Source organism: Canis lupus, chromosome 14, assembly GCF_011100685.1.
Source record: "Canis lupus familiaris isolate Mischka breed German Shepherd chromosome 14, alternate assembly UU_Cfam_GSD_1.0, whole genome shotgun sequence".
NCBI lineage: Eukaryota > Metazoa > Chordata > Mammalia > Carnivora > Canidae > Canis > Canis lupus.
Genome location: NC_049235.1, coordinates 59,435,317 through 59,456,146, shown reverse-complemented (window position 1 = coordinate 59,456,146; position 20,830 = coordinate 59,435,317). Strand labels below are relative to the sequence as shown.

The 20,830-nt window shown below is 41.5% G+C and overlaps 1 protein-coding gene across 1 annotated transcript in view; it reads right to left on the bottom strand.

The window, feature by feature from the left end:
• CPED1 (cadherin like and PC-esterase domain containing 1) overlaps nucleotides 1-20,830 on the bottom strand; it is a 261,375-nt gene that overhangs the window by 41,991 nt on the left and 198,554 nt on the right. The window contains exon 16 of the mRNA XM_038557483.1: nucleotides 641-758. Within this exon, the coding sequence (XP_038413411.1) occupies nucleotides 641-758 (118 nt within the window). The remainder of the gene's footprint in view (nucleotides 1-640; nucleotides 759-20,830) is intronic.

Genomic DNA, 20,830 nt, shown 5'->3' with positions numbered 1-20,830 from the left:
GCATTCTCAAAGATTTTTTTTTTTGTAATTAGAGAAATGATTTGTTTTTTTTTTAATTTAATTTTATTTTTATTTATTTATTTTTTTTTAGAGAAATGATTTAAACTAGACTTATTTCCTTAAGCAGTTCTTTGGTCCACACACTCAACAGATATTTATTTTGTACCTACTCTGTGGAAATTATAGTGCTAACTGTGAACAAGTCTGATTCCCTGTCCTCACCCAGCGGACAACTTGGGAAGACTGACATCAAAGAATTAGTTATATATTTAACATTTAAATGGTTGTGGAAACGATCATGAAAGACGAGCACAGGGTGTTATGAAAATATACCATAAGGAAACAGATCGGGGGTTCAAGAAAGGCTTTCTGGTACAAGTGACTTTTCTGGCTGATATCTATAGATGAATATGGATTAACTAGGCAAAGAACAGACGGTGAAGAAAAGAGAATTTGATGAATCAAAGTATTTCACATATTAAAACACTGCATTCAGATTAATCATAGGTGTTACAGTTTATGCAAATGAAAAAAGTCATGTGGTACCTTGATTTTTTTCTTATATAAGGATAGTTTAAGCGTACACTTATCTACATTGAAAGTTTTTTTTCACAGAAGTCATATCTAATATAATAGTCACCTGTTGTGTCCCCAGATGGACAGATCTTCAGTTCGGGCCGTGAAATGGCTTCAATGTAGTCCGAAGAAATAGGCTGTAACCCACAGCTTTCCTCTGGGTGAATCAGCAAACCACAGTCCTGCATTAAAATGGTAGAAATTAGCTGTAATTAACCTGACCTATAGTAATAAAATCTAAAAAATAAGTTTTTTTGTGTGTGTGCCAAATAACCTTTGCAGATAAAAGGGACCGATTGTGGTGCCTTTTAGGGACTTGTCAATAGTTGTTTGTGTTAGAAGTAGCTACTTGCATTGAGAGATGAATATAAATTCTAATGACAATTTAATCTTTATTTTGGCATTGATATTCATTATTGCACTGATATGATTTCTCTACCAATTTTTAAAGAAATGGGTGCAAGTTTTATCTTAAAAAATACACCTGTGGGTTGTTGGTTCATTAAAAATAGACTGTAAGACAATCCATCGAGTGCAAAAACCCACTGATGTGAAAAAAAAAAGGAAATCTTTGAGAAGGATGTTAACAGATGAATCTCATTTCAATGCACATTTATTAAAGACCCATGATATGCCATAAATGGAATCAAATACATATATTTTAGTCAAAGCATGTTTATATATTTACAAAAGGGGGTAACCTCCCACTGCCGGGAATATCATTCTAGAGGCCTGTTCCGCAGTGAGCGATGCCTTCTCTAGCTGACGTGTGCAGTGAGAACGGTGGTTTGGCTTTCTGAGATCTCTCCTCTCTGTCTCCTCTGCTCGAGCAGGTCAGAGCACCCTTATTTGCACTAAGCCCCCCTCTTCTCTCTCTCAAGCATCCCTGTCCTGTCTTCTGATGGCGGTAAAGTTGACGCACATCATAGACGTCTCAGCGGTAAACCATTACAATTGGACATGTGGGCACACCCCAGAGTGATCTTCTAGCTTGTTCTTACAAGGTATTGGCCCCCGTACCTGGCCTGTGTCCCTCCATCCTACCTCACCTGATTCCACTCCCTCCCTTCTCACCCAGGTCCCTCAGCTATCACAATCTAGGGCGGGTAAAAACGCTGTTATCCCCGTCAGGAATGCTTTCCCTCTCATTTTGTGCATCTTTTGTGTTTCAGGCCTCAGCAAGGCCTTCTTGAAACGCTGGCATCATTGTGTATCCCCACTCCTGTCCGCGCCATCCCCGCTGGTTTCCTCCATACCCTTCACCATTAGGTGATAATTTGTTATTTATGTCTTTTCCATTAGACTGAATACTCCCTGAGAGCAAAGAATTATTTCACTCGCACATATCCCCAGTCCCTAACATACAATAGGCAAATATTTATTGAATGCATAAAAGTTTAGACGTAATTCTTTCCCATTTCATATCATAAATTCTCAGTAATGGAGAAAAATAATTGGTTTGACCTCCTCTTTGCTTTGTGACTCTGTCTCTAATGAGCAATTTCTCGTCACCTTCCCTCACCCTCTCATACATTCTCACACCCAACTCAGATTTCCACATCTCAGATGAGAAGGTCCAGGATATTAAGGAACAAAAGGAAGGAGGGTCATGCACAGACTTCACGAAATACCGATTCAGTATACATATTTCCATTTTTAAATTCATAACTGGAACTGGAATTTAGAATACTGATTAAAGATCAGGAATGTAGGGGATCCCAGGGTGGCTCAGTGGTTTGGCACCTGCCTTTGGCCCAGGGCTCGATCCTGGAGTCCCGGGATCGAGTCCCACATCGGGCTCCCTGCATGGAGCCTGCTTCTCCCTCTGCCTGTGTCTCTGCCTCTCTCTCTCTCTCTCTCTCTCTCTCTCTCTCTATGTCTATCATGAATAAATAAATAAAATCTTAAAAAAAAAAGCTCAGGAATGTGATTTGCATTAGTGTTCATTATAAAAAAGCAATTAAAATAACACAAAGTTAAGGAGGAGTTTTAGTCTGAATAAACATCTGTGAATGGTGTGTGTGTGATAGCTGTCTATACATTTAATTTTTGGTGCAGGCTGGACCTTTTTTAAGGCCAGAAAAAAAAATACACAAAGCATCTACGAGATTACAAAAAAAAAAATGTTTATATCAAACATTAGGGAGAAAAAACCCTCATATAACGTACAGGATAAATCTAAGCAGAGCAACATGGAGAGATTTCCAAGACACACGAGAAAGACAAAAACCTAAAGCAGTGCTTTGTTACAGAACAACATATGTCATATGAAACACACCATGAACATGCCGCCAAGTCACCTAAATTCAGGTACTTCAGACTGAGACATTGTGCTCAACGTATTAATAGAAAGATATCTTGTGGAGTGTATAAACCGACACACGGAGATGCAGAGAGATGGTGATGATAGATTCATTCATTCATGCAAATAACGTTGAAACATTTCAAAAACTCTAGATTTAGATAAACCTTTGCCTGAAAATTATTGTTTGTTTGGGGTCTCTCTGGCGTGTGTGCGCACAGGTCTGCAAGGTCATATCCTCATATTCACCTGGAGAGAGTCCAACCACAGCTGACAGAGTCCTAGCTACTCGGTTAAAGCCCTACACGTGGTTGACATGCATCAGTCAAGGAGAGGAATGGCCCGTTCTGTACGCCTGATGGCTTGTCCGCTGGCCCCCCAACCCAATCACTGATGAGTGCATGTGGGCTCTCTCAGCTACGTTAGTCCCAGGACCTTTTCTGAGGTAGCAACATCTTTTTTTTCTTTTTAATATTTTTATTTATTTACTTATTTTTTATAAATTTATTTTTTATTGGTGTTCAATTTGCCAACATATAGAATAACACCCAGTGCTCATCCCGTCAAGTGCCCCCCTCAGTGCCCGTCACCCAGTCACCGCCACCCCCCACCCACCTCCACCCCAAGATTGCAAGAACTCACACAGCAATTCGGCAGCGTGGCAGGATACAAAATCAATGCCCAGAAGTAAGTGGCATTTCTATACACTAACAATGAGACTGAAGAAAGAGAAATTAAGGGGTCAATCCCATGTACAATTGCACCCAAAAGCATAAGATACCTAGGAATAAACCTAACCAAAGAGGTAAAGGATCTATACCCTAAAAAATATAGAACGGTTCTGAAAGAAATTGAAGAAGACACAAAGAAATATTATTTATTCATGAGAGACACACAGAGAGAGGCAGAGAACCAGGCAGAAGAAGCAGGCTCCCTGCAGGGAGCCCAACGTGGGACTCGATCCCGGGACTCCAGGATCACGCCCTGGGCCGAAGGCGGCGCTAAACCGCTGAGCCCCCCAGGAATCCTCTGAGGTAGCAACATCTGAACTGAATAATGAGAAAAACAGGGCAGGAGAGTTCTGAGGAGAAGAAATTGCATGTCAAAGGCCATTAGATAAGGCAGGAAAAGGATTTATCTGACATCTTAAGTATAAAGAAAGTCACTTTTGAGGAACTCATATGCTGACAATGTACATTATAATGATTGAAATCATGGGCCTTTCTGGAGATGCCACGTCCAAGCTTATCTACTACAAACTCTTACTCAGAGGAAGAATGATTAATTTATAATGTGATTCTAAGCATTTTTTTTTAAACACATCTTCAAAATGGAAAAGTATTCATGCCTGGAGTGTGCAAAGTTCTTGCTGGAAGTGCGCGTCTGCGGCCTGTCCGGGGGCACAGTCCAGCTCCTTGCCAGGAGCGCCTTCCTCGGCTCCCGCTGAATCCTCCATCTCATTTGTTCTAATTATCCTCTTAGGTGCGGCTTAGAAAAAAATCGCTTAATATTACAGAAGCGTGTTCTGATCTGACTTCGAAGCTTATTTTATTTTATTTTATTTTATTTTATTTTATTTATTTATTTTTGACTTTGAAGCTTCTGAAACAAATGGCTGGCAGTAGAGCGGGTAGAACTCTTCCGAAGTGTTCAGTGTTGCCCTCTCGGAGCACTGGGGCCTCACGGACGAGCCAAGGACGATAGGCTGAACGTCTGCAGGTCACGGGAAGGCGGAGTGGGAGTCGCACCCGGTGACCACTGCTGCCACTTGGAACTCTCGCCGGACTTGGTGCTTGAAGCGTTCCCGGAGTGGTGCTATTTCTGCCTCAGGTGGAGGCTCCCAGGGGCTGCTGTTCTGTGACAGGTGGCAGGTCGGGCCTGTTGGTTCTAACTAAATGGCAGCAAATCGGACGCAGGACAGGAGTCCAGGCGAGATTGCAAAGGAAAGCCAGCAGGGTGGGACAGGGAGCACGGACTTCAAGGTAAAGGAAATTCAGTCGCAGCCTCCTTTCTGTAGTTTAGGTCAAAGAATCTTCTATCGTGTTCTGTGTTTCCTTTTGAAATTCTCCTTAGCAGCTAATCTTTGTTTGCAGTTCATAAATCTTGACTCTTTAAGTTAAACTCTTGGCTATTTTGGAAAACCAAAGCAGCCCGCCGAAGCGGACGTTATTCATTTCCCAGCTGCAGCCAAACGACGTTGCTCTTAGGGTTGAACGAACCCGCAGATGGCTCCGTGCAGACCCGAGCCTGGACGCCGGCTGCCGGCGCCGGGAGGGTAAGGGCGTCCTCGGGCTGGCTGCTGGCTCCGGGCAGCGTATTAGAGAGGAGGGTAGTGGCCTATCCTGAAAGCACCACTGGGTCAGGAGTCACACTTACCAATTTTAATTCCGGCTTTGCCGCGAACTGGTTGTATGAGTTTGAGCGAGTCACTGATCTAGTTTTCTCAATATATAATGATGAAAGGTGGAGAGAAAAGAGGGGGAACATGCATTAGATGATCTCTTAGGCATGGCGGCAGACAATGTTAGGTGCCTACACCACATCCGTTCTCCTTTCTTTCTTCTTTGTTTTCTTGCAGGCAGCAATATATCTAGCATTTTAAATAAGAAGAAGGAGGGGATCCCTGGGTGGCTCAGCGGTTTAGCGCCTGCCTTTGGCCCAGGGCACGATCCTGGAGTCCCGGGATCGAGTCCCACGTTGGGCTCCCGGCATGGAGCCTGTCTCTGCCTCTCTCTATCTCTATGTCTATCATAAATAAATAAATCTTTAAAAAAATATGAAGAAGGAACTCTATTTCCCACTCTCCTTTTAGCCAGACATAGCCATGCAACTCTATTCTAGCAAAAAAAAAAAAAAGTGGAAGCTGGCAATGGATTTCTAGAAAAGTTTTGCTTCTCTGATGTAAGCTTAGCCTCCTTGATGTGTTTTTTTTTTTTTTTTTTTTTTTTTTTTGTCACTCTGTTTCTCAATTCCTCTTAGAAGGAGGAGCAGCCGTGTCATGACCATGAGTCAACCGTGCGTAGAAGTCTGAAAGAGCCCAGGGCATAGATGATGCTGCAGAAACGCGGTGCTAACTTTGGGTTGTCTACCTCTGCGCTCCTTGCTATGGAAGAGAAACAAACCCACACTTGGTCACACCACTATGGAAAAAAGAATATGCAGCCAAACTTCTCTTTTCCTCTAAGAGTCTGTGAAACCTGCTCTTCGCAGGCCATGTGGATCTTTTTGAATACTGCCTTCGGTATGAAAAGTAATTAACCTACTAATAACAAAATTTAAACTACCTTGACAGAAAAAAAAATTCATTAGCCTCTCTCACTTCTTTCTTCACTGGGGTAATTAGTAATTTGTTCAGGTTCAGGCATATTTAAGAAGACGAATGACAGCTCTTTTGGCCTTACGTGTCATCTTTTGGAGCCTCAGAGTCTAGATACACAAAAAAAGGTAGTATTTAGCAGAGTTGCTTAAAATGGCATTAACCCCAGAAAGCTCCACATTTAGAGCACATCATTTTGCTGCAGACTTCACAGATTCCGGACTGGATAGCCATAGCTCTCACTAGACTGCAGGAAGCTAATTAGCAGGGATTTCCTTGTTTAAACATGTGTAGAGTGTGTATGTTTAGTATGTAATTTTAAAGATTGACTAAGTTTTCATGAAGTGTTGCAATGACTAGCAGAAGAATATTAAGGAGTCCTTGGTTTTGCCCCCTGTCCTACCCATGAATTCATGATCACTATTTCTTGTTACCAGTTTTTCTGCAAGCCTTTTTAATTCTTAAAAAAAGGGGGTGTTTAGCCATAAAGGAATTAGTAGTATTTCTCATTTTTAGTAAGATATTGCCATAGTTTTAGAGCCATGGACTATTTGATCTGGTTGGAATCTTTACATCTTACTTGCTTTTCTGGCTCCATGGAATCATTCCTTTAAGATGAAATGATTGTCTCCCTCTCCTACTAAGTAATGAAAAATGCCCATCTAATTTTAAAACTATACATTCACTCCCTGTGGCACCACTCCTTCGGAGGCACCCATTTCTTCCTCTTTCCCTGGTCTGCTCCTATTTCCTGGAACTCAGTGGTGACTCTCAAACTTGACAATCCTGGCACAGTCCTAGGGAGGCAGAGTCCCCTTCCATATCAAGACTGTTCTTTCCTACAAGAAATGAAGTTCCTAAGGATCCTAACATTTGGGTGGAACCACAAAAAACCTTCCAAATGGCCAAAGCAATTTTGAGAAGGAAGAACAAAGCTGGAGCTTCCTGATTTTGAACTATGCTGCAAAGCTCTCTTAATCAAAACAGTATGGTACTGGCACAAAAACAAACACATAGATCAGTAGAATAGAACAGAGAGCCTCCCAAAACCTCATGCATATATGGTCAATTAATCTATGATGTAGGAAGCAAAATGTACAATGGGGAAAAGACAGTCTCTTCAACAGATGGTGCTGGGAAAACTGGACAGATAACGTGCAAAAGAATAAAACTGGAGAACTATCTTATACCACCTATAAAAATAAATTCAAATTGAATTAAAGACTTGAATATAATATGTGAAACCACAAAACTCTTAGAAGAAAACATAGGTTAAAAACTCTATGACACTGGTCTTAGCAATATTTTTTTTGGATCAGTCTCCTCAGGCAAGGGCAACAAAAGCTAAAATAAACAGAAGGGATTACGTCAAACTAAGACGCTTTTGCACAGGGAAGAAAACCATTAACAAAACAAAAAGGCAACCTACTGAATGGGAAAAGATGTCTGCAAATCATATAACCAGTAAGGAGCTAATATCCAAAATCTACGAAGAACCTACACGGCTAAATGTCAAAAACTCCAAATAACCAGATTTAAAAAATGGGCAGAGGACTCGAGTGGACATTTTTCCAAAGAAGACATAGAGATGGCCGAAAGGTACATGGAAAGATGCTCAAAATTGCTAACCATTGATGAAAACTACAGTAAAATATCCCCCACACACTTGTCAGATTGGCCATTATCAAAAAGACAAAAAATAACAAGTGTTGATGAGGATGTGGAGAAGAGGGAACCCTTGTGCGCTGTTGGTGGAAATGCAAATTGGTGCAGCCACTATGGGAAACAGTATGGCATTTTCCCCCAAAACATAAAAAATAGAACTACAATACAATCCAGTAGTTCCACTTCTGGGCATTTGTCCAAAGAAAATGAAAACGTCAATCCAAAAAGATACATGCACCCCTATGTTCATTGAGGTATTACCTACAACAGCCAAGATATGAAAGAAACCTAAGTGTCCCTTGACAGAAGGATGGATAAAAGAGTGGTAGATTCATACAATGGACTATTACTCGCCCATTAAGAAGAATGAGTTCTGGCCGTTTGCATTACGTGCTTGGACCTAGAGCATATTACACTAAGTGAAGTAAGTCAATCAGAGAAAGACAAATACTATGTGACTTCACTTACTTGTGGAATCTGAAAACCAAAACAAATGAACAAATGAAATAAAGCAGAAATAGATCGATGATAGACGAAACAAATTACTGGGAGGCAGACAAAATAGGTAAAGGGGATTAAGAAGTATAAATTTTCAGTTAGAAAATAAACGTCAGGAAGATGAAATGTGCGCTTGGGGAATATCGTAGATGGTATGTAATAACTTCATAAGATGACAGACAGTAACCAGACTTATCATTTGTAACATACAAAAATACTGGATCACTGTGTTGTACACATGAAACTAATAAGATGCTCTACATCAGTTGTATTTCGGTTTAAAAAAAAAAAAAAAAGAAGGAAATGAAGCTCCAGAGGAGCTAATTTCACTATCTTGTTCCAAAAGGAATGAATTATTTTTTGTCTTCACATTGTCTCTGAACTTAACAACTGCTTTCCTTGTATTGTAGTCCGCAAGCCATAAAACACTGAGTAGCTATTATGCAATTCACATTAGTAGACACCCAATGAACATTCGTAGGAAATTAGCTGAGGTATACAGTAGCAATAAATAATTATGGCATAATCCATCTGAAACCATCCTTTACATACCACAGTGATCCTAAAACTGAACTTTTTCATTAAGAAAAAAGTGTAACGCATATACATTCATATGAAAGGAGATTTATATCCTTTAGGGAAGGCATTTTGGAAATATCTTCTGAATATAATTATACTCCAAAGACTTTATCCTACAGATAATACTTTATATAGTCTGCAAGGAAATTTACTGGAGTGCTTTGTATAATAATGGAAAACTTGACACAACTCAAGTGTCCGTCAACAGGGAACTGGTTAAATAACATCCATTTAATGGAATGCCTTTTGATTCTTAGAAAAGAAGGATGCAGAGTAAACATATGGAGAGATATATAAGATACATGATTAAGAGCAATAAAGCAAGTTGCAGGACATTATGTATTCCAGGATCTTATTTAAGTAAAATAAAATGCCAAATATCACATGTCCTCAACTGTGCCTACATAATTGTTGAAACGACGCATGAGAAACACTGAACAGTGGCTCTATTAGAGGATTAAGGATGGGGGCCGCTGCGGGGCTCAGCGGTGGAGCATCTGCCTTCGGCTCAGGTCACGACCCGGGGGTCCTGGGATCGAGTCCCGCCTGCATTGGGCTCCCTGCATGGAGCCTGCTTCTCCCTCTGCCTGTGTCGCTGCCTCTCTCTCTGGGTCTCTCATGAATAAATAAAGTTTTTTAAAAAAATTCTTATCAGATAGTCTCTCAGCTCCTTCTGTAAAACTTACAAAAGTTTTTACTAAGTAGATGCCCTTGTAAGAAACAGTAAGAAATTAGGCATTTTACCGAGGAGCAGGAGACACTTTGACTTTGCACTGTTCTGATAAAACGTGTGCAGTGAGTAGGCTTCACCTACACAGTTGCCTCACTTTGAGTTTTAATGAAAACGAGAAGCCTGCCAAGTCCTTCTACCCCGTGGAGAAGGGAACCCTAACAACACTGCTTTGAAGGTTGATACTTTTCAATGCTTGATATTTCTGTTCTAGTGAGAGTTTATAAATAAGTTTTTGATTTTAATGGTTTTTAAGGAATAATGGAGCTCGGCGTTGGGTAGCCCAACTGTGAATGCTGCTTGACTTGTGATTTGTGCTTAGAGTTTGGAGTTCTGACGCAGAACAGAGTAGGACCCACGTAGTGATGAGCCATCGATAGGATAACACAATTGTGTGTTTCTTTCCTTAAACATCAGCTGAAAAGTGGCCGTATATTATAACTACCTGCAAATATTAAGATGGTCCCCAATGAACTCAGGAAAAGGGGAAATTGAAACAAATTATAAACAGATGAATTAGTTCCACTCAATTAAATTTATTAATATTGCATCAATATTTGGAATACTTCTATATATTTCTCATGCATTCCAAATCCCTGAACTAATAGGCAATTTTCTCTTTTTTAACCTAGATGGCCTCTCAAGTTAACCAGGATGGGGCCGGCATGAACCCGCTTGCTGGAGTTCCATTCTGAAAGGCACCCTGTATTCTCAGCTTAGACGTGCATATGAACGTCTGGGTTTGTGGAGTTGGGTCTGGAAATCTAGTGAGCTGGAGCCTGTGAAGGCCCTGATGCTTCCCACTTCCGGTGAGCTGGGAACTCCAAGGCAAGCAGCCTTTGTTGTGGTCTTTCAGCACTTTTGGTTTTGGACCCAGATGGAATCCAGAGGGTAGATGTGAATGCAAATGAAAAGAAAGAATGAATTTATAGGTTTGGATATTTGAAAAAGTTCAGTTCTTTTTGATTTGTGAACAAAGGAGGGTGGAATTGGAACTGAATGCACGACCGTGGGGCCTCTCATGCTTTGGAGCATCTGGATCGGTTTGCGAAGTGACAAAACAACAACATCAACAACAACTAGAAAAGGTCATTTTCCTATTCCAAAGGAGCAAACCTATTATGTGTGGGCCGAAGCTGAAATAGCAGTGAGTGGAAAGAGGCAGGAGGCCACGGAGATATTTTAAAAGACAACTTTTAATTGATGTTTACCTGTCAATCAGGGTGACGCCAAGCATAGCAAGCGTTCGCCCGCATATTAAGTAGTGAGCAGGTCTCCCGGGAAGTACCGACCCCTCGTAGGGAGTGGAACTCCCGATGTGCTTCAGCACGGCCTGTGCCGCGGGGCCCTGGTCCACTCAAAGCACATGAGGCTGTGATCCTTGAAAATGTAGCTTTGGTAGGGAATCTTCTGAGGGGCGCAAGTAGAACTGAGTATTTTAATGCAACATGCGGTCACCCTAGTTTGGGGCACCTGGCGGGCATTTCCTGCCCACATTCATCCCGGTGACTGCATGACACACACATGCCCATACCTACCCACCCGCACGCATGCACGCACATGTGGGTGCACAGGCTCAAGGATCCTCAGAATTAGAGAATTTTAAACCTTAAATGAAACTTAAACCAAGTGACATGTGTCATGCTACAAACGAATGATCTCATTACATGTCTTACATTACAAATTCCAGGTCTTTTGAGGCTTTGATAGTAACCCCTGAGTGCTAATAGTTTTTAAAAATCACCCACTAATCAGCATCTTGTACATCCACAGTTGAGCTCCAGGCATGCTAAATGTGGCTACATTATGCTTAGAAGGAAATGTTGATGCATTCAAAACTGAAATCCAAGCTACCATGACACTGTAAGATCAAAAGTTAATATTAATTTTTGGTATAAATATGTCCTAACAATGCAAATATTAACAGCTATGAAAATAATTGTTCTATGACAGGACAGCCCTCCCTATGTGTAGTTTTATATGTTTTTTTTTAAGATTTTATTTATTTATTCATGAGAGATACAGAGAGAGAGGCAGAGACACAGGCAGAGGGAGAAGGAGGCTCCCTGCAGGGAGCCCCACGTGGGACTCGATCCCAGGACCCCAGGGTCACACCCTGAGCCAAAGGCAGACACTCAACTGCTGAGCCACCCAGGTGCCCCAGTTTTATATGTTTATACATGTTTATACATGTTAATCAGACTTTTAAAAATACTCTAGGATTAGTCTAAAGGTCACCCACCCTAAGATATTATTACACAGAGAAAAATGTAACTTCACAGTGGAGAAACCCAGCCAGCACTTGTCCTCATTAAGTGATCAAGAGAAACACATCACTTCTGCAGATTTTCTGCCACAAATGTGTAAAGTTAATCAGACAAGACATACGATTCCAAACTGAGAGGCATCCTACCAAATAACCGACCTGCATTCTCCAAGTGTCAAAGTCATAAAAAAAAACCGCCCCCCAAAAACCAAGGGAAGATTGTGAAACCGCCACAGATTTGAGAAGACTAAAGAACATGATAACTAAAAGCCATTTGAGATCCCGGAACAGAAAAAGAAAATTATTGGAAAGACTAGTGAAATCCATAAAAGGTGTTTCGCGAAGCAAATATACTGTACCAATATTAATTTCCTAAGTATTGATAAAGTATCATATTCATGTGAAATGTTAATATTAGGAAAAGCTAGAGGAAGGGTCTTCTGTAATTGTAAAATTGATTTTACATGTTAAAAGATAGTCTAACACAATTTGATAGTCATGTTTTAGGATTTTCTTGATGGGCAAATATATGTTAACAGTAGAAGAATGTTCTAATCATTAAAAAGCTTTTAACCATTTTGTTGACATGTCCTACTGCAGGGCAATGGCTCTGCGTGGTCACATGTTATTGGCATCCATGCATACCCCATGGCAGAAATTGTGATCTATGAGCTTTTTGCTCTTAAAAATTGTGGGAATGGTTGGAGGACAGTCCACAGGCTACAGAAGAGGTAAGGTGCACTTACTGTATTTATGGTCTAACTTTTGGGGGGACGCCAATCTTCTGGTGAGTTAGCAGGGAGGAAGAGAAATGCTCTTTTTGAAAAAAAGATTTTATTTATTTATGAGAGAGAGAGAGAGAGAGAGAGAGAGAGAGGCGGAGACCCAGGCAGAGGGAGAAGCAAGCTCCCTGCAGGGAGCCCGATGTGGGACTCGATCCTAGGACCCCGGGGTCACTCCCTGAGCCAAAGGCAGACGCTCAATTCACTGAGCCCCCCTGGTGCCCCGAAAGATGCTCTTTACAGAGGGCCTGGCTCCTGCAAAGCACCACAGTAGGCACTTCACATGCCCGACTGCATTGAATCTTTACAACCGTTTGAACATTCATTCAACAGATGAGGAAATAAAGGTTTGTAGAGTTTGGGGAAGTTCTTCTGAAGTCAACTTCATGAAGAGAGTAGCTGGAGTTTGAATCCTGGGTCTAAGTTTAAACCCATGCTTCATAGACTGAAGAACAAAACAAAAGAAAAGAAAACACACCATACTAAGAAACGAAGATTGTGTTTATGAAACATTTCCAGACCAATTAACTCTTCATCAGGGAGGACTCTTTTTTCGTGGCTACAGATGGCATCTCTAAACATAACCAGCTGCTCTTTAAAATGCTTACAGTTGGTCAAAATGGGACTCAGCAAGAATGTGAATGATTCAGGTCAAATCTATTCCCTCCGATGGAAAAAAAAAAAAAAAAAAAAAAAAAAGCCCCCAAGCACCTTTCCAGCTCATGCTTGGTCACTCAAATATTTTTGACTTTTGAATAATAGCACATCGAGAAGTTACTTATTAACTGAACACAAATTAATTCCCACGGTAGACAATGAACAGTTATTTACATATTACGGCCTATCATCAGGGAAAGTATTTGTTTCAATATAATTTTCGGAATCATCGGGATTCATCTGTCATGTGGATGTCGTGCTCCCAAGAAGTGTACAGTTGATGACACTCACTCGCTTGGGTTTTTTTTCAGCCGATTCCTTTAGCAGACATCTGTTGGGTCCGTCGGGGGCTGTGGCCACAGCCAGCACACTGGTGGGGTGCTCGCAGGGAAGGCGGCCACGGGGCCCCACAACCCAAGGGCTGTAAGGGAGATGGCTCAGGACTCGGCGTTGGCCCAGAGGGACGGGCCCGACTGTGCTTTGGGAAGCAGGTTACAGCCTCAGGTATGCTCCGGGTTCAGCGGGCAGATGAGGGCCTGCTGGGCTTTCGGACCCGGGGCCGTGCGGTCAGGGCCAGGGCCAAGGCACTGGCTTCTGTGGCCCACGAGGCCTGGACTGGAGTGGCACCCGGGTGTCTGAGGGCTGGCACATCCAGGCGCCGCTGATTGTCCTCCCCCCGTGACCGTTAGCTCAGGAAATTCAAGGCCCAGGCCCTCGGGAAGACCCTGAGGATGATTTTCGGGTTTGGGGACAGCGGAGATCGTGTGGGGCGGCTTGGTGGCGGCAACGTTGCCGTGAGCGGTCCGTGTGCCCCGGGAGGAGCTGGCACGTTCTGCGGTGGACAACGCGCTCTCTGCCCAGGTGGGCGACGCAGGACGAAGTGTCGCCCATTTCCATGGGGGCGATCAGGACTCTAGGGCTCCACATTGAAGACAAGGTGTCCTGGAGAAACGTGGAGATGTAAGACTGTCATTTTAGCTTGTCTCAAGCTTCCCATGGGTTTTATATCAGCTCATTGTTTCCTGAACTTGGATGCCGTTGCTGCGATTTGATCATTCCTGCGAAGCGGTTGTCACAACTCCCGGCGTGGGATGAAATGGCTCTTTCATTTGAAGCCAACTCTGGAGCATGGGTCCTTATAGGCCACATGCCTCTAAAGCTCTGCAGCGTGAGCCTCCAAGGGCCGTGCTCTGCAAAGGCCTGTCTCCACGCACGAGAACCCACGGGGTCCCCTCTCCTTGGACACGCGGTCCGTGGGCTTGCATCTCAAGGACCCGCGGCCACATGGCATTTGCAGCTGATTGCCAGAGTGTCACTTCTCTGCATTAGGCCACAGCTGTTCTGGGATCCTGCTGTCACCAATCAGATATGCTCGCCTGGCCTAGCAGAGCCAAGTGATAGCTAACATGGCTTTAAAATCAGAGGCCTGGCTTTGTTCTAGAACTCTGCAGTTGTTACCCTGCTCAGATCTTTGTTGCTCCTCAGTGTTTTATCTCTCAAAGGCCAACTGTGTCTTAAGGCTCCCCTGTATTGGCCAACTCTGACAGGTCAAAACCAAAGTGGACATAGCATTAGAGAATGTTAACTCCCACTGAGTCTCCGTGCCCTATGCCAGGTGTTCCCTGTCACTGGAACTGGGCATATAACTGAAGGGTTTGGCAGCCGAGGCTGATAATTGGAGGGAAAATAGTATCTAAGAGGATAAATTGCTCAATAGATGGGCCATTATTTTTTAAATCATTCCCTATGGTGTTTCACAATGTTTCAAAAGCCTATTTTCCCTGTGATTTAGACATTTCATTGAAATAAAAAGGATATAATAATGATTCAAAGAAGGGCTATATGTTCCCCCAAAGTGTGTTCCGTGAAGCATAGGTCTTTAGGAAGTCAGTATGTAGGTGTTAAGTAAAAAAAAAAAAAAAAAAAAAAAGGTGTAGACCAACCAAACTGTTGGCAAAAAAAGTTTTAAATATGTTTTGCCTATTTTCACTGTTAGTAGTAAGTCATTCTATCAGCAGATCTTTCTAATTTGATAAAACTCTTTCTTTTAAAAAAAATGCGTAACAAGTTGTCATTGTTTATACTGGAGAGGATTCAGCTATCTCAGGGAGTCTGTATTTCCCGAGGACAAAGTCATTTTTGATGACATCTCTTTGACTATCTATTAAAGAACCTATGATCAGGAGAATCTTTACCAACTTAGCTGCTCTGATGACTAGTTTACGTCGAAAACACAACTAAGAAATCATGTGGGATCATTTGTTCTATCATGTGGTCACGAGTGAAAAACTCCTATGTGGCCCCTAAGATCAAAACAAAAGAAAATGTCACAAAGCTGTATGGAAACAATTGACATCCATTTACTATTCTTTTTAAAATTATAAACAAAAGAAATATTCCCTGCTGACAGACATCTGTCTGGCACAACTAAGAAATCATCCCCGGGAATGGATCAGTTCTGGAGTTAGTCGCAAGTTTTCCTTTGTCGGGAACGTAACCATTTATGTACACGGTGGGAGTCACATTCTACGGCTACACCAATTTCTTTGTTAAGTTACGGCCCTTCCTGCTCCTGGGTGTCAGTAGCGAAAGTCATTATGCAGACAGGACACTATGCTACTAGATTTCATTTTTTAAATGGGATTTCTTTTCCTAAACATATTAATCGTATTTTGCAGGCTACCTCAGATGCTGCCCATGATTGTGCCCTGGAAATTGGTGTATATGCCATAGAGCTCTCCTATGAGACTCACTTGCCTGTGGGCCACCGGGATACAAGAGTCACGGAGGCCAGGGCATCACAGAAGAGATCTGAAGGGTCCAGGTCTCACGTTATCAGTAGCCCGGTGGCCGAGGCGGGGGAGGGGGGCTACCGTGTCAGACTGCAGAATTCTAACCTCAGCTCCACCACTTGCTGTCTTTGTGATCCTGCGCGAATCAAATCCTTTCTTACTCTGGGTTCCTCTTCTGTGAAAGCCTGCCTCATGAGATGGCTGAGGGGATTAAAGAAATAAAAATACATGTGATGCATGCAGAACCAGGCACGATCACAGTAAGACCTCGACGAACGTGGTTATGATTAAAACTGAATCTCTACAAAACAAAACATAACCAAAAAAAAAAAAAAAAAGCTGAATATCTATCATGCACCAATGACCACCTTATGCACATTATGTAACATAGCTGTGCATTAGTATTAGCTCCATTGAGAGGCATTCTAATTTTATTTTTTATTTTTTATTTCTTTTTATTTATTTATGATAGTCACAGAGAGAGAGAGAGAGAGAGGCAGAGACACAGGCAGAGGGAGAAGCAGGCTCCATTCACCGGGGACGTGGGATTCGATCCTGGGTCTCCAGGATCGCACCCTGGGCCAAAGGCAGGCGCCAAACCGCTGCGCCTCCCAGGGATCCCCATTGAGAGGCATTCTAAACAAATAGCATTTGTATAATTTAACTAATTTGTCTGATGGAAGGTCAGAAGTTAGACCCAAGACTGTATGATTCTAACACCCATACTCGTTTCCTTGTATCATCCTAAATTTAAAAGAATACCTGGGTTCGTGCTAGCTGTGCAATGTGGCACAAATAAATAACTTTTCTCTGAGCCTCAGTTTCCTCACATTTAAAATGGGCTACCAAAAAATGAAAATAAAAATAAATAGAGCGGGACACCTATGTTTATTGCTCACATACCCCTTAGAATTTTTTCTGGTTGTTCAAATACTGTGCGACCAGAAGGCGCTGGTTACTGGTAAGCCACAAGGCAATGCCTCACTTTTATTCTTTTTCTTCTTTCAAAGACTTTATTTATTTATTTTAGAGAGAGAGAGGGAGAGAGATCGAGTACATGCAAGCAGGGGGGAAGGCAGAGGGAGAGGGAGAGAGAATCTGAAGCAGACTCCATGCTGAGCACCGAGCCCTACGTGAGGCTCCATCTCACGACCCCTGAGCTCATGACCTGAGCTGAAATCAAGAGACACTTAACTGACTGAGCCACCCAGGTGCCCCTCACTTCTATTCTTGATGACCACCATCTAATTTATCCCTCCGCAACTGGCTCATGATGAATGTAGAGGTTGGCAGGGGGTAAACTCAATTAAATAGCCGTATAATTTAAGTTTCCTTTGAGGTAAGTCGATGTTTTCAGGGTTTTTCCCTCCTTGAGAAAGTTTCTTACATACATAGGAGGAACATTTGTTTTTACTGGCAACTGTATTATGACAAGCCACAGTGTGAAAGTATATAAATTTCATTTTTAATGATTTAGGTTGAAAACAAAAACAATGTGTTGCTTGTAATGAGAATTAGACATTCCAACACTTTTCTCACGTTTTAAGATCAATTTTGTAAGTACTGTAAGTCAATAAAAATCTGAAGGTGATGTGATATTGTTGAGCAATATTAAATAGTAAAAGTGGACTGCAGGTTAGAAAAAACAATTATTGGAAAAATTCTGTGATTGTATATTACAGGAGAACATGTATCCAAAGATTGTCCTTCTGTGATTGGAATAGGAGAAATGAAAATCTTAAAAACCTGCTTTAGGGGGTTGTGACTATGAAGAGAAATGAGTGAGGAGAGCGCAGAGGATTTTTAGGGCAGTGAATATACAATGTATGATGTTATTATGATGGACAAGTGTCATTATACATTTTTCCAAACCCATAGAATGTGCAAAACCAGGAGCAAACTTTGAGTATGGGTTTTGGGTGATTATGATGCATCAATGTAGGTTTGTCACTGGTTTTGAAAAAAAAAGTACCAATCTGGTAATGGTAATACAATTTTATTGTAAACCTAAAACTCCTCTAAAAAAAATTATGTATTTTTTTGAAAAGTAGCTATAAAATCAGAACCGGAGGCAGGATGGAGCTTACACTGAACTGAAAATAAATTCAGTTCAGTTATACCATGTGTAAGAGGCTGAGAGCTAGTTGGCAGCTAAGGATGGACAGTTGGACAAGGTCAAAGTCATCTAAGGGAAAGTTGAGATAATCTCTTTGGGATTTTCAGAATTGAATTACTGTCAAAAGTAATGATTATTCTCTTTCTGTCTCACAGTCACACACAGAAATTAAATGTATTCACTTAAAACTGCAAATCACTTAAGTAGATATCAGTTTATTTAATACCCATTTAATTTTTCATGACAAGTGATGTTTCTCGTGCTATACGTAACAAAAAAATAACAAAATTGGAAAAAAACCTGCTTTAGAAGGTCACATATATACAGAATCATATTAGTTTCGATAAGTACACATGTAAGCTGGTAATATTTATATGCTTGAGAATTAAGAAATTGTGTTTCGTTTTGCTATTATTAGTCTTAAACACCTTTACAATCACCTAATAAGTGTTAGCTTATTTAATGCTCAGTGAATTTAAATAGCAATATGTATGTAGTTAAATGCGTCCTTTCTAGTGATATTAAAAATGACTGCGGGCATTTCCATATTAAGGAAATAAAATGCATTATATGTAAAAATAATTAAATCAGAAGCTTCAAGCTATACTAAAGGGTTTGGATTTTATCTTTCCTCTCATTAATTAATTAGTCTATATACATACTCATTAGAAGGATGGAGAATAAAAAATAAAATTTAAAAATGGAAAGCATAGATGATATTTTGGATTTTACCATTCCTCTATACATGCATATTATGTTCAGTTGTGTATTATGCACTTAGTACTTATTACATGTGCATACATTTCACAAGAATAGAGTTAAACTGTTCACTATGTTTTGTGATCACTTTTTTTGACCTTTATGTAATATTAGGACATGATAGAAGGATTTTGATGGTGATGGTGGTGGATGGGCCATTGGACTTTAATTGATCTGCATATTTTAAAAAAAAAACCCTAGGGTGAATGGGTGGCTCAGTCGGTTAAGGGGCTGCCTTCAGCTCTGGTCACCATCCCAGGGTCCTGGGAGCGAGCCCCACGCAGGACTCCCTGCTCCATGGGCAGCCTGCTTCTCCCTCTCCACAGCTTGGGCTCTCCTGCGTGCCTGCATGCTCTCATTCTCTCTCAAAGAAAGAAAGAAAGAAATTCCTTATTAAAAAAAAAAAAAAAAAAAGACCCTAATGAGGCTCTACTGAGACTGCTGGGTCTAGAGGCAGGAAGGTAGGTGTGACAACTACTGTAATTGTTCAGAGAAAAGAGGATCACAGGCTGAATTAGAATGTGGGGAAGGGGCCAGGGTACAAGAGATCTGTAGGAGGAGGTTGAAAGTAGTGAAGGAGAGGGGTAAAGATGATCTAGGGAATCTTTGAGCTACTGGATGGACACACGAGAAGGGAGAAAATAGCTCGTTCATGAAGGGAGGTGCAGGAGGAAATGCTCAGTTAGTCGTCAAGCTCAAAAATACCTGGGGGGACATGCAGGTAGACTGCCCAATGGACGGCGGCAGAAGATGCTTACGTACAGCATTCTGAGGGGAGGGCCAATCCGGTGGTATTTATTAAAATACTGCTTTTTGGGATCTGAGTTCTGTTTCCTTGACTACTGTCTCACTGGGGATTATGAGAAGTTGCACACGCGCAGGCGGGCATAACAACCCGAAGCCTTCACAAGCGAGATCAATTGTCCTCACTGCAGGGCCTGTCCCTTGCTCTTCCTATTGTCATCCTGCCTTCCCGGCCCGTAGAGCTGCATGCTCTTCCCCCAGGATTTCGCTTCTGTCTAGAAATCCTCGTGTGCTCTGGGACCATGCAAAATCGTGATCTCTCATGAGCAGCCTTTCTTGGCTTCCACTTCCTTCAAAGACGCTGTTCTCTCTTCGCAGCAATGTCATAACATTACACTTTATCGGACATATGACGCTCTACTATAGCCACTTATCTCTGGGTAGGAGTCGCTTGTTCTTTACAAGCTTCTTCAGAGATGGATATGTGTGCATCAGTATGTATGAATTACATATACACATGTGTTTAGATATGTGAAATTTATGAGAATTTCATAGATTCTCATAGAATTTCATAAATTCATAGATATGAATTTATGAGAGAGTGTACAATTTACCCCAAGAACCAGACAACCTAGATAGGACACACACAATAAGATCTGCTGAATAAAATTGGGTTTTGAGTCAGTTTGGCCTTTGTTCAACATGTGATATGTATCACACCGTGTATATAATCAGGACTAAATGTCAATTCAATTCTTTCCCTGCTTCTTGGCACATAACGATATTCCCCTTGCTTATAAGAGAACCTGAAATTAATACTATTGGAGAGAAGAATCAATATCTCTTTGTGATATGTGTGAATTAATAGAGCACTTCCTTGTGCAAGATTTGTCCCTGTGTCTGAGAACCAGGCTGACCATCTACTCTTCACTTCAACACGTACTGTTGTGACTAACACCCGTGTTCATGGGAGTGTGGGAAAGCAGGCTCACTTCCACATTGTTTGTTCAAAGTACTTGGCGAGATCTATTATAGTTTAAAATATTCA